Raw genomic sequence first — 15,210 nt, forward strand, 5'->3', positions numbered from 1 at the left:
TCTACCAGGAGCCCCGCCCCAACCAGCGCAACATCATAAGTTACGCGAGCGCAAAACTAAACGGAGCACAGAGCAAGTATCATGTGAATGAACAAGAGTGTCTGGCGGTCGTCTGGGCGATCAAGCGATACCAACCATACCTGGAGGATAGAAAGTTTACACTCAAAACGGACAGTCGAGCGCTCCTTTGGTTAGACCGAACGAAGGACGACAAGAGTAAACTTACCAGATGGGCCCTGAGACTGCAAGAATTCTCCTTCGACGTGATACATTGCCCCGGCAAGGAAAACGAACTCCCCGACTACCTGTCGCCTCCTACCACCGCCCTCCGCACCATGCAGACAGGGACGACACAGGGCCACCATTCCTCGCCAACATCGAAGTGGCAGAACTTGCCGACAGCGTGAAGCAAAGCCAGAGAAACAATCCACCCGCTGGCAATTTGATAACTACGTGGAACCTAATCCAGGACAACGGGCCCGCGGACCCCGCCCAAAACCGTTTCTTCCAGAACTACACTTCCCACGACGGATATCTCTACCGCAAATCCAACCACGGAGATCTTCTGGTAGTACCCGTCGACATGAAAGAAGCAGTCCTGCACGCGTACCACGATTCACCAACAGCAGGCCACCCAGGAGCGGAAGAAACAGAACGGGCCATATACTCCCACTACCACTGGCCGAAAATGGAAGAAGACGTTAGGAACTACGTGCGGAACTGTTGGGTATGCACCGTGGCAAAGCGAGGACCCATTCAGGAAGCCACTGTCTGACCACGACAACCCAGTCGTCCGTGGGAGGAGATTTCCGTCGACCTATACACCACCTCACATCTGGGAAATCGGTTCATACTGGTAGTGACGGACCTATACAGCATGTGGGTAGAAGCTTTCCCTCTCCGGCTAACCACCACCGACGCTGTAGTCAATCGGCTGGAGAATGAAGTATTCGGACGATACGGGTTCCCAAGGGCGATAGTTTCCGACAATGGCCCACAATTCATCTCCGTCACCTGGGATGCCGCATTCCGACACTGGGGGTGCTACCATTGGACGACAGCTAGCCCAGTGGAGAGGCGGAACCAGGAAATTAAGAAAGGATTACGCATACACCTCGACGGGGAGGCTTCACAGATGTGGGACAGGAAACTCCCCATCATCCTCTTCACCCCCCGGACGAGAAAAAATGCCGCCACGGGAACGACGCCGAGCAATGCCCTGCTTGGATATGAACTCCCCAGCCCAGGAGAATGGCATGCGACTCAAGCCCCGGCAACTCCCATCGGCCAAGGTGAAGAACGCGAGGAACGGATCCGGACAGTCCACCGCAACCAGCACCGCTACCGATCCAGGTACGCGAACTTCGGACCAACCAGGGTGCAGTTCCAAACAGGGGACGAAGTAATGGAGAGATCCCGAGACCTCGCAACGGGAGAATTTCAGCGAAAATGGAAAGGGCCATATAGAGTAATCGCCAACGCAGGCACAAACTCATATTTCATCCAGCGAGACAGAGAACAGGTGAAGGTCCATATCCATGACCTACGACCAGCCCCCAATCGTAGAGAGGCCGCACGGGAACCGCCACCGCCAGATCGAGGAACACCTCACCCACCACCAAGACCCGCCATCTCGCCCACACCACCACGCCACAAAAGAACATCCCGCCACTACAACATACCGCAACGAATCCAACCAGCACAGGAAGCTAACAGGGCGCAGCCAGCCACGTCCAACCACCAGCCGCCGAATCCTTCGAAGCGGGGGGGAACTGTTACCCTTACTCAGTAGGCGGAGCCTACTATACTGGGGATTAACGGCGGCTACCTATATAAGCACCAACCGACAGCACTAAGATCCATCCATCGATCGAGCGTCTTGCATCAACCCTGGGAGTAGGCAGATTGAGGCCTAGGGCAACTCACCATTTCCGTACCGCTACTCTAAGTAGTTTGATACGCGCCATCGACTATTCTATCTACTTACTCTGTACATACGTTGTTCTTGTCTTTTGACTGTGTATATAGTGTAATATATGTTATTTAAACTGCCACGTTATTCTACCCGGTAACAAATGCAACTGTTCTTCGGGAAATCTCGCAATCCTCCAGATTTTCTCCGGAGTGCCGTGAAGGATCGTCTTCGCCTTCGATGTAGTGGCTGGATGGAGATGTTTTCTCTCGGTTCTTTCTCTTGATTTTCTTAAAAAAGTCGCCTCAATTCGTTGCCCCGCATCTAACAACATTGTACATGTTTTTCGCGCACCTTCGTTTCGAACTGTTGCAGTGTAGTGGTTGTACAAGACAATGATACGACTGCTACAGTGCTACTTACCTACAGCATTGTCGTTTGGTGGCGGAAACTAGCAAGTAACCACAGTCAACAAAGTAAGTAGTTCCTATGACCAATTTGCGAAAGGAGAAGACAATCGAAAACCTCGAACCCGTAGATACAATAAAAACATTAGTTAAACAGACACATGTTGGAATTCGAATAGATATTATTGTAATTATTATTACAAATTCTTTCGTGTGGTTTATCAAAAGTATTACTTTTTATATTCAATGTTTTAATATTCTGAATTCAATTTTTACTCAACAAATTTACCTACTGTTTTTTTGTCATTATAAAAAGGGTGTGATTCAAGGCTAAGCAGTATATGTAAAACATTACGACGCGGCGGCAATGATGATTGATGTATGTATAAAACGTCATTATAGGGAAAAAAGCTTACATATACCTACTCGCAAAATAAAATAAGGATTTGCCTATTATAACATTAGTTAATACTAAGCGATAGAAGTGTACTATTCTAACCGTGTATTGAAGTGACAAAAACGAAATTTTTAAAGAGAGATAAAATTACCACTTAACAATTTGATATCAAGTGTATAACACAATAACATAAGCAAACGTAAACGTTGTTGGTTAAAGATTATTTAGTGAGTACGTATACAATTGCATCGACTAGCAGTTTATTTAAATCGAAAATTTATTGTTAAACAAGAAAAAAGCGACTACTTCAGGTTAGCTCCGTTTCAGTAAACATCCTACAGTGAAACAACACAACAGTTCGGTATGAAAAACGAACAAGATTCTGTGTCAAAATATAAAAATCGAACTTACGGCTCGAGGGTAAATCCACCATTTTGACAGTAATTCGCTTTCATTGGAGTTGCTAAGGGGTTGTTTTCCAAAGCCGGCCAATCCCACTTCGGCAAATAGCACGCGCGAATTCTCATTGGAGTACTAAAACTACCCCTCATTTAGCGCGGTACGAAGTTAGTAGTAACGTAGGTGCGGGAATTTCCCAAATGCACTCTCTCTAATCGAAGTAGCGCGTATGCAGTTTGGGATGTCTGTAAAAGGTCTGGTTCAAACCAGAAGATAACAGAACAACACTATCACGATTTAATGTTGTTATAGTCACTTGCCGTTTGGCTTAGGCATAAGCTAGTCATATTGGGATCAGAGTTAACTGTGCTCCAAAATTTAATTGAATCAGTCACAGATATTAACTATATCAAGCTTCAGCCAATTGTTTGTGATTGAGTTTTAATAAAGAACAGGTGCTGCTGTTGCTTCTTGAATTGTGCTGTGCTTTCACGAATTCAAAACTTTTTCTAATTTAATATGAAGTTTTCACTGAACATCAATTCAGTTAATTCGAACCCAATGGTGAACATTTTATTAAATTTTTTGTCGCGCGTATTCGAGTAACGTGCGGTGCGTTTATCTAACAACATCGCGCGGGATATATAAACTTAAAAACAACTGCCAATTAATGAATAGAATTAACGTTGTCAATTAACAGACAAATTGTTCGCGTGGAACTACGCTCTGTGTACCTACATCGTTAATCGGAAATGATTTTTTAATTAACAATTGTTTTAAACAGCCTCACGTTGGATTTCAAGGGTGTAGGGGCGTTGGGCGCTTCGTCAGCCCACGCATCCGACGAACTTTCCCATCAACAATTTAACATTTTTCCGGCGATATTCAGCCGGCAATTAAACTTTAATACCTGCCCGCAAAAATCTATGATGGACGATTTAAGACCGAACCTCGTCGGTGTCGGCAATTTACTAGGCGTTTCGGGCCTATTAGACGACCATCACGGACATCTAATGAGCGGTAGTACGAACGGTGATAAAGGAACTCCAAGAAAGTGCAATACTAGTGGATCGTCCGCCGAGGACTTTACAGCTTTATATGGTGCTTTACCGCATTCGCACGACCATCATGCTCACACACCGGCACATACGCCGCCGTCCGCAACCAGATCTATTACGGATCATTCAGGTTAGTTTACATTTACATTTCCTTTATGAAATTATGGGTAACGTGTTACCATTGAATAAGATTCATTACTTACCCAGAAAATGATTATAGCACATCATCAGGAGCGCATTTTTTCGTGTTTTGTTTTATAAAGACAAATGGTCTAAGAAACAGAACCATTTACAAGGGATAACCAGAAACCATATTGACATAGGTTACCTCCAGTGGCCTTTATCAACCTTACATGCTACATTTAATCATTTAGCACTTGATTACCACCTACGCAGGATGATGAAAAGTTGGAAGATACCTTGTATACTATCAATAGTTGTATAATTTTAACAAACGAAGTTCAATAGCAATTTATCTTTAGATAGTATTTTTTGCAAATTTAAAAAGAACAGTATCGCAAACTTGCAATGAGAAATGGGCATCAGGGTGAGTTTTTCCGTTATTTAGCATGATTAAATAGGAAAAGAATTTCAGTTTAAGATCTTAATTTAGAAGGTTCTTCTTTGTTTTCGTAATTAATATGCCCATGGATAATAGCAGACGCGTTTTGAATGATGGACACTTGCGCCCAGGCAATTAAGTTTTAATTTTCATTATATTGATGTCACCGTTAATGAAAGGAAGATTGCGACCACAAACGAAGTGGCTTGGATATGAAAGCTTTGGAAAAACACAATTTATTACAGTTGCGTTCGCAGTACGTACTTATAGGTATACAAAATTAAGAAGTTATCGTAATTTTTGAATATTTATTCCGTATATTCCGCTTCCTTCGTCATTTTTTATGTTGATTACTTGACATTTTTCAAGTACCTATACCTAAATGAATATCCTATAGGTTCATTTTAACTGTGTATTTTCCGTATTTAAACATACCGGACACAAGGGTTTGTGTGGGTTTTTTATTTTGCAAAAGAGCATACACAACTGATACCTACCGTGCGTGTTTCCCTAATCGGTCCACATGACTTCTGTATGAGTATGATTGAAACAAATGTGTGTGTCGCAGATATGATTCCCTTATTGCAGGGCGAACATTCTTCCTATTTCACACAGTTTTTATCCCGAATTAGAAATTTTATACCATCGTTGAAGCCTGAAATTGAAATTTCTTCTGATGTCGTCTTAACCCACGTGCAGTACAGTAAATTCGGTTGAGTGGCCTTTACAACGTAGGTCTTCAATAATTCGACATCTCCTGTTTACAAATTTTTGATGCAGGCAGATCCCCGTCATCTTATCTTACACGCTTCTTCGGTTTGGAGACCCATATTTTAGCTTCTGCAGAGACTATGTTTGGTCTGCACTTAAATGTAATAATAAATTTGGTTAGAGGAGTTTTTTGCCTCTTCACTGCCACGTTATGCATGCTCCTTTTTCTCGTTTAACTCCATACCTACGTAAAGCCATTATAAATCGCACATGTTTTTCTTATTGTAGTTGTACGATTTCTGTTTCGTCCATTTTGGGTAGTCCGTACGAGTAATAGAGAACAGAAGGTGGACTAAGAATTTAATAACAACACGTAGTAGATCAGCCGTCACTTATATAGAATATAGACAGCTAATACAACTAATTAGGTATGTACGAAATGTAGATAAATCACATCACTTGAACTTAAGATTCCCCTTCCCCACATAGCAGAACCTTCTTTGAGAGAGCGTTTTCTTTTAAGAGCAGGGATACGAATTAAATTATTGAATCATTTCTGAAATTAGGCAACCAACATTACTAATAGTTCAGCTATTAAATATCAGAGGTCGCAGCATGTTTTAAAATCCAAAGATAGTAAACATAGATATATTAATATATTATATTAAATTATTAATATATCTATAATAGTAAATAAATTGTGCTGCCACATCGTGTCGAATAGGTGGTACTATCTAATTACACAATTGGTTTGTGTATACTCTAAATTAAATTATATGATGGGTTCCATGCCCTTGTGCACATTCCTTTGCTTATTTAAACGAGATAAAAAATATCTGGTTGACATACCTAGATTAAATTACATTTGAAGGTACACCCAAAAAACGATTATGCAGTAATAACCAGAGTTTGTAATTCAACAAATTCAAGGCATGCTTTTTTTTATTCAACTACCTAGCCCTTCTGCCCTTGCATACTTATGCAAGGTGGAAATTTTGTCTTTATAAATAATACTGCAGTCGAAATCGCAAACTCAAAATACAATTTTTGACGTTCATTTGTTAATATACGTTAAGTGATCTTTATTCTTTAATGCTTTGACGTGGTAAATTTAAAAGGTAATAGGTGAATTTGCTTTATTTAGAAAAGATTGTCTGTTTTTGTTCATTTTGTCATACCTACAATTTGTAATCATCATTTTTAGTACTACTTCATACTATGCGATCAAAAAAGAGTTGGCGAGTCACCTTTAGAATTGTTGGTTACCCGGAAAATCATCTTTAACTGGAACTTTCAAAGGCGACTCGATTGTCAATCTTTTTTGATCGCCCGTTATATGACAAGCTGGAGAAATCTTACTCGGGGGTTATCGGGGGCGGTCCTGCCCTCGAAATTGACAGAGCATGCCAAGGGCCGGCGCTACGGGGATGCAGTGAAGTAAAAATTTAACCGTGCCGAAAAAATCGTTACTACGGGTAATTCATATTTTTTACTGAAAATTCACTCCCGCCTCTCATGAATCCAACCCCCGAGCATACCCGGGTAATTTCGAGAGTAAATCTGGACTCTGCGCCCACGAAAACCCCCGAGTAACAATTTCTAAGAGATTTTTTCGGCTTTTCATATACAGGGTGATTCCTATAGTACCTGCCACCGTTTGGGAGCGTATAGGGGGTGCCTAGGGAAGTATTTTGATATAGGACACTTGGGGTCGGAAATCTAAAATAAGGGCGCCAGAACCAAATTTATCTTCTGGAATTTCACGCCTGTATGTAGGCAACCCAACCGACCGACGTTTCGCGCGGAGCGATGCAGAGCGAGTTAGCGCGAGGAAGCGACATGGGAGGGAAGGAGGGAAAACGACAGTCAAAAGCAATAACGTTTACAAGTGTTCAACGTGGCCACCGTTGTTCTCAATGCACTTCCTACATCTAGCCAACTATTATTATACTATTGCCATAGTGTTATTCACTTGATACGCGTCGTTGCAGACGGGATTTCGTGGGTTTAAACAAAATTCTGATCAAGTGTCAGCCACACATCGCCGCCTGAGATCGCTCCGTGTGCACCGCCGGCCGGTTGGGTTGCCTACCTACAGGCGCGAAATTCCAGAAGGTAAATTTGGCTCTGGCACCCTTATTTTAGATTTCCGACCCCAAGTGTCCTATATCAAAATACTCCCCTACGCACCACCTACACGCTCCCAAACGGTGGCAGGTACTATAGGAATCACCCTGTATATTATGTTTATAATTCTTATGCAATAGATAACAAATGCATTTTTGCATCCGTATGATTTTTTAGGAAAGTCGTAGGATTGGCAGCGGTACACAATCGTGTAAAATTTTCAAACTATGTTTTAACAACCTGTCTTCTTTTACGGAGAGTCACCCACGCACCTTCGATATAATTTTACATTGCAATTTGTCAGTGGCGACCTCTATTTCATGAATTGTATGCCGTCCTTAATGTATATGTTACGCACAAATATCGAAAACGCTCATTGAGCGTTATGGCCGAAGCTAAATGACCAAAGACCGAAATGAAATATTTTTACGTATTATGTCCGTTAACTTATGACCACAACAGAAGCGACCACACCGCGAGCTCTTCGTTTGAAGAATGACTATAGTCATGGAATTATTTATTACGGCAACATATCAAAAAAGCATAATGAAAACATCATACATTTTGAAAATATCAACGTCATGTAGACGTTATTTCGGTATAAACACCATAAATAATGGCGGGACATCCTGTATATAAAAATTTTTCAATTTATTAAGTGTAAATTGGGGGATTATCTACGAATAAGCACAGAGATAATTTTATTTGAATTTGAATTTCCGTGTTTGTTGTTCGTTTTAGAATTCTTTGTAATTGTGTAATATGCCTAATGTAGGTAATACACTTGTGGTCGAATTGCGTATTTTATAAGAGGTTTATAATAAGAACCTTTAGTATAAGGTGAAAGTTAATTAATTTTAAAAAAATGCACATCTGCTGTTAACAAGGTCGTAGATGATTGGAATTAGTGCGCATTATTTCGGCGTGCGTGAGAACATTTGGCACGTTCCTGCGAAACTACCGTTATCAAGTCTAAGCGTAAAAACTCCTGGTAATATAGTAATTAATTTAAGACTTTTAATATTTTTAGTGCACTTTTACTTTCAAAAAGTAAGAAGTGCACTGTCTGTATGTCTGTCTGTTTCTCTGAGTCAGAAAGGATCCGAAACTACACCACTTACAGACTTGGAATTGGTGTCATTCGATCAGAAATTAAAAATTATTTCATGTTTGTATTCTCGTTAAGGCATGAAATGTCCATAGCCCTATTAAAATCGAAAAAAACAAATTTGAAAGTGCACTCTTCGCCTCTTGCTGACAAGCGGCTTAACGAATTTTTTTAACTATCGACTGCCTAAGTGCGGGGTAACTTGTCCAAACAAGCTTTGTAAGCGTTTCTTTCTTTCATGAATTTTGATTAATTTTTCATTTCAAGTGTTTCGGAAACCATTCTTGTGATTTTGTCATTGTCAATCAATTAATTGTGTGTTTATTCGAATCCTTTGTGTGCTCCGGATAGAGTTTTCATGTCAGATTTTTCTGTGTAGTTCATCCTTTGTAATTCTCGGAAGTTGATCGAGGATACTGAGTCTCCCAAAACATTAGTTTAGGTTAATATTGAAATTTTTGTTTGTAGCAGATGTACGAGGAGAGATTATAGAAGTTCGAATTTTGATTTGCTTGAGCTAGCTGGGCAGGTGTTTTGTGGGCGGTGTAGTTGACCAATCCTTGCGTTTACTGGATTCAGCGAAAAAGTTAACATTTCTCATTAACTCCTAGGGGAGTTTTTAATAGTATTGTATAATTTGAAAATAAATGAAAATAAAATGAAGTCATATTGACGGTGTACCCGAATACATTTCTAATTAGGTGGGTTCATTATTCATAATTCCATAATTGCCAAGGAAATGTCACTTGACGCTTGCTTATAAAAATCATCGTATTTGTAAATAAAATGGCTTTGGTTGAAGAAGATAATATCGGGTGATCGAAAAGAATTGCACACAGTTTAAATTGGACTCTTTAAGTTTTTAATGTTTTTTACTTAAGGAATTGGCAAACATGTTTCGAAGGTAGTTTATTTTTATTGATTGGTATCAGCTGCCTCAGTAACTATGGAAGCAACCTCGGATACAACAAACAAAACAAAATCTTCATTAATCCATGGCCTACTATTTAAGAACAGTAAAAAAAACAAGATTTTATTGATTTTCATGGGTAAAATTAAGAAAATATATAAATTGTGATACATCAATACAATCAGGAAAAATAATGAATAAGATTGAAGTTAAAATATACGAATATGTTGCATTTCAAAATACCCACTTAGGGTCTTTTTTACCTACGTCACTGGATTCTACGTAAAAATATCTAAAATAAGCGGGTTTTATCTTTTTTTTAATCTTACACAAGTAGTAAGATAATTATGATGATATACCAAAAAGGAACACTGTTCGTTTTCACCCTATACCTCAAAAACAAACGTAGTTACATTGATTCTGTTTGTGGTTTCACAAAAATGGTTATTTTCACAGGGTACCTATCTCTGAATAACGTAGTATTGTCTTGATTTTGGTATTCTTTCAGCGTTTTTATTTCTTACACATTTCTTAACAAAAAATTCACAGATTTCACAATCCATGCAACTATCAGAAACATTGGAAATGACAACCGTATAACGCCATATGTAAAACACAAATAACCCTTATTATCCACAATCACTTGCTCCACTCGCTCGCAAACTCGCTCGTGTCGCAAATAATAGCGTCGTAACATGCGGCATGCGCGAAAATTTTAGATTAGAATTAACAAAACCATTGAATAAAAACTTAACAAAACCCTAGCACACTGTTAAGTAAGTACCGTATCGACAGTATCCGCGACTTTTCCTGAATCTACCAATTGCGGTCGAGTACGGTACACTCATCACTTCAGGCGACACCGGGTCTTTTCTCTACAACGAAAACATACCCACAACAATAGTTTGCGTAATTGGACCACATTGTGGAGGACTGTTTGTTGTTACTCATATTATTAAAATATGCCAATAAACAGTTTTCGGTAATATTTACTACCCTATTTGCCTCACACCAATCATTGAAGTTTTGTATTCCTTCTCGTACTTCGGCCTTGATTTTGTAGGTAATAATTTTTCTACTGCAGAGTTTGCAATATCACGCAATTCTGGGGACGTAGAAGAGAACTCCGAATCTGAATTCATTTTAATAAAATAACTACAAAATCCAAACTACAGATTTAAATTTTCAATTTGAATTGACATTTGTTACCAACTTTTCATTGCTGCCAATCTAGGAACTTTAATTTTCTCCATACGTATTTTGAATTAAATTTTCAAACAACATTTTTTATTTTCACTCGAAATAGAAAAAATAGTATGAAAAACACGTGTTACAATGCTTTATTGTAATACCTACTCCTATCTTGTGGACACTCGTGGCTCCGCTTCGCTACGCCCCTCGTGCCACAAGATAATCGTATTATAGTCACATTGTAACACTTTTCTTTCAATATACCTACTATTCCAATGCTAAAATCCTGTCGTTTCATTACCTACACATCCTATCTTGTTCCTTATTCGCCAACTTATTCCTGCAAAACAGGACAAGAAATTTATAATACACTATTTACTCTTATTAGAACCGGTAATTTTTTATCCATTTGCTAGATTTTACACCTTTGGTTTCAAATAAATTATAATCGATTAACACCTTTTTGTGGGACTAATTGTTCTTGTAGTTTTCCGTAACATTTTGTGACGAAAAAAAAAACAAAATGCAACCTATTATACACTTATAAAATTACAGTGATTTCGCTCGTCCTACTTCACAATGCGTATAAAGCGAAATCCTAATTTCAATATGAACATGTGTGCTTAGCGCAAGTACAATATGTCAAATTGAGTGTTAACCGGGGTTTGTAATCCCTCTATGTGCGGTTGTCTTCTTCTCCTTTATTGTAGATCCATATGCTGCGGACTAAGTATAGTAAATTGACACTTCATTATGGACACCATGAGCAGTCATTATAGTCCCAGATGTACTCAAAAGGTCGCCCCCTTAGATTCCACTTTGTCGTGAATTGTGTATGGGGTTTGTAGTGTTACTATTGTAAAGGTGACGACGAACCATAAATATATCAGGTATTAACTTATTTAGTACAATTTATATTCATTTTTAATTAGCATTGCGTTACATTGATTGATTTTCAACACACTTTTATTGTAGGTAAACTTAAAGCCCAGATTTTCATTTAAATTCGGTATTCGTTTGAATTTAGGGGAATGTGTGTTTATTTAGGTAGATGATATCGGATTTTAATAAATCCAACTTTTGTGTAGGTATGTGAGGTTTGACAGTAAGATTAGCAATTATTTCACACTGCATTTATATGCATATTCGCTATCATTTTTACGAAAGATTCAGTTGATAATTTTGAAATTCTGTTATGTACCTACCACACCGATAGATTTACGAGCAATTTGTCAGATCAATAAACTAGGCTAGGTATTGGAAATACAAATACAAAAAATGCATGAAAGTTGCTTCTTGGATATTGAAATAATGCGTTTCGACGGTTTCCTCAACGAAATTGGTGTAAATAACGAATATGGCATCGTCTGGTAAAAGTATACGTGATTGGTAGCTTTCAGTTTAAGCGATGCAGGCGTGACCCAATAGTACGCATCTAATGCCCACAACCTGAAAACTCTGCGACATCCTTTGATTGACCTCTCGAGCTATGTACAAAAGGCGCACGAAAGATCGAAAGTTAGTGTATCTATACGCACTATACAGGTTAATTCAAATTCGAGGGCCACCATGGGGATCTCGGAAACTAAGAGATAGGTAGGTAGTTTAAATTTGGCAAAGTTGCGTATTTTGATGCTTAACAAAATGCCGTTTAGAAACTGAAAAAATTCCGACTACTTTCGGAGATTTAAAACTAGCATCTTGTAGAGGAAAAAAGTGGCCATAATAATGTGTCATTTATTTTGAAATATCATTTTAAATAACTTCGGTCAAAAATAAAAACGATTTTGCAAAATTTCTGTTTCTCCGAAAGTAGTCGATATTTTTTTAGTTTCAAAACGGCATTTTGTTAAGCATCAAAATACGCAACGTTGCCCTCGAATTTGAATCAACCTGTATATGCCAATTGATCTAAATAATGATCAGCATGTTGGAGAGGAAATATGATTTAGGTTATTGACTTGGAACTTAGAGCCTGTTTTTACACATACCACGCACTCAAGCGTCCGACAGAGGAGAAATTTTAATTACTTACAGATTTTACTAATTGAAAAATAATCTGATCGTTCAGAATTTTGGGATATTCAGACGCACTTAGAACTGACACAAACACACGCTAACGGCTTCAGGAACTTAATGACAAGAAAACTGGCTTGTATTAGATGATAAAATTTGGTGGCTTTTATTTTTCATGAATCACAAACCTTGTCGAAAGGCTTCACTAAGCAACAACTGCATGGTTTACTCTCACTGGAACTACTCCTTTTTCCGCTAAGGGACAAAACTTTCTTTAAAGCCTTTCCATTTTGGCCCACCACGTACACCAACATAGTTCACGTTCACATAGTTGTGATGTCGTAACTTAAATCTCTCAATACGATTCCTTACTTCTTCTACACAACTTTATTATAATCACGATTAATTATGTTTCCAACACAAATAGAACCGACTGCCCAAAATAACCCCGTAACAAAATCACTCACTCCAACGTTCACCAAACAAAAAAACCCCGTTTATACATTGTCTTCCGTATTTAAAGGATTCACCACTTCCACCATAAAATAATCCCGTTCTTTTAGATTTCGTAAACAAACAGCCAATCGGAACCAAATTTGAATAAGCAGTTTCGAAATAAACTGCGCAACTGTTGTTTTCTTATCAACGATAACATGTCCTTATCTTGAAACTAATTAAATTTCTCCTTACGTAACGCCATAACGAATATTTTTATCGCAAACGACAAGATAACCTTTTATAACTCACGCAACATTCCACCAATTGTGTACTACTTAGAACACCTTCTAGCACCTTATGTAAATTGAACAAATTTACAAAAGCGATAAAATTAAAACGAAAATTACGCAAGTTTTTAAAAGGAAAAACAAATACTGAAATACACCTATTTTGTTGGGAGCTATCTGGTCGTATGTATACAAACAGTTTAGCTCTAAACACCTCATAAACGTCATATCTTCTCTAGGTTTTTCATTTTCTTACAGATGGCATTATTTGATAAAAACACAAAACTTTAAATGGATGTTTCTCCTAAACTATAAATGCCAGAACAAATCAAATGTCAAATAAAATGTATTTTACACTCTACCATTTTGAATACAACATAATATTACCCGAGCATTGCCGTTGGCGAGTTATTTTAGAAAAACGTAAAGAGTCGGGCATTTTTGTTGATTTTTGACCACAGTAATTTCTCTCGACGTTTGTCACACTCGCATTGACAAACTTGTTGTTTTCTCTCTCTTTACTATTCAAACAAGTCGGAAAAATAAAATCTTCACAGGACCTTTTGTAACCATTTAGCATTTTCTGCGTTGAATGTAACCGCAGGGAGTGTCTGGCTGAATGCGGTACATAGATATTTGAATATTGAGTTGGTATCATATGAGGAAAATATGGAAAATATCACTTTTGCTTTTGTCGTTGCAATGACAAGTACTTACTTTACGAAAGATGTGGAAATCTCATGAAATTCCAGAGACATCAAGTTAAAATTGCCAAAATTAATTATCTAAACGTATTTACGTGAATGGAATTTGCTATCCTTAATCTAGGTAAGGATATTATTCATATTGCCGTTTTAGGTCATTTTATATCACATGTTCCTGGCAAAGTTGTAGTTGATTATTGTATCATATATTCTCTATTGCATTTATTCGAAACCCAGCTACTGGAATCAGCAAGGTTAATCGTATCAGCATATGTTTGATTTTCCCATTCTAGTTCCATTCCCGGATGTTTTATCTTAACCGAAACAGTTATCGTTATCACTTGAGTATTAGACAATCTATTAGCTTGATCTATTAAGACACGTCAAATTGGGCAGTTGGTGAATCATTATGCATCGCCCGGGACCGCAATATTACCTCCTTCGAGTTGCCGAAGTTGGAGTCTCCCTTTGAAGAAGCCTAAATGTGGTAACATTATTTATGTAAAATGACGGTATTACTATTCTTTATGCAAAATGTTCCTTCGTCGATAATGACTTTATATGCGTTGGTCATCCAACATAAATTTAAGCATACGTTTTTTGTGTATGTTTATGCTCTTGTTGTATTGTTGCATGTATTTATTGTAGCGAGTATTCCGCTTGTGGACCTTTTGTCCATTTTATTACTTGTTCAAGATGTTTTATTGCATTATCGATTTGGTTTGCATTCGCTCAGGATTGTTTCACTGGGAGACCTAACTCTCTGTCTTCTCTGACTAGCCGGTTAATTCCGTTTTCTATTCATAAAGAATCGCTACAAGTTACCCATGAAAATGATAAAATAGCGTTGTTTGTTGGCTCTGACAGCTAAGTGGTAACCTTAAATGGGAATAAGTCTTCCAACTGAAAGTCTGATACGACAATAAATATACAAACCAATTACTTAATTCAAAAATAAAAGAAATCTTTCCCAGATAAGTTTC

The 15,210-nt window shown here is 38.3% G+C and overlaps 2 protein-coding genes across 2 annotated transcripts in view; both read left to right on the plus strand.

The window, feature by feature from the left end:
• Positions 1-877: 877 nt before the first annotated feature.
• LOC116169198 lies at positions 878-1,792 on the plus strand. Its single transcript, XM_031485228.1, has one exon. It carries the CDS (start codon positions 878-880, stop codon positions 1,790-1,792), a length of 915 nt encoding a protein of 304 aa, XP_031341088.1.
• Positions 1,793-3,363: 1,571 nt separating this feature from the next.
• The window catches only part of LOC116168539 (homeobox protein prophet of Pit-1), a 62,316-nt gene continuing 50,469 nt past the window's right edge, over positions 3,364-15,210 (plus strand). The window contains exon 1 of the mRNA XM_031484440.1: positions 3,364-4,303. Coding sequence (XP_031340300.1) covers positions 4,042-4,303 — 262 coding nt within the window. The 5' untranslated portion in view covers positions 3,364-4,041. The remainder of the gene's footprint in view (positions 4,304-15,210) is intronic.

The sequence above is a fragment of the Photinus pyralis genome, unplaced genomic scaffold, assembly GCF_008802855.1.
Source record: "Photinus pyralis isolate 1611_PpyrPB1 unplaced genomic scaffold, Ppyr1.3 Ppyr1.4_LG4, whole genome shotgun sequence".
In the NCBI taxonomy this organism is placed as follows: Eukaryota; Metazoa; Arthropoda; class Insecta; order Coleoptera; family Lampyridae; genus Photinus; species Photinus pyralis.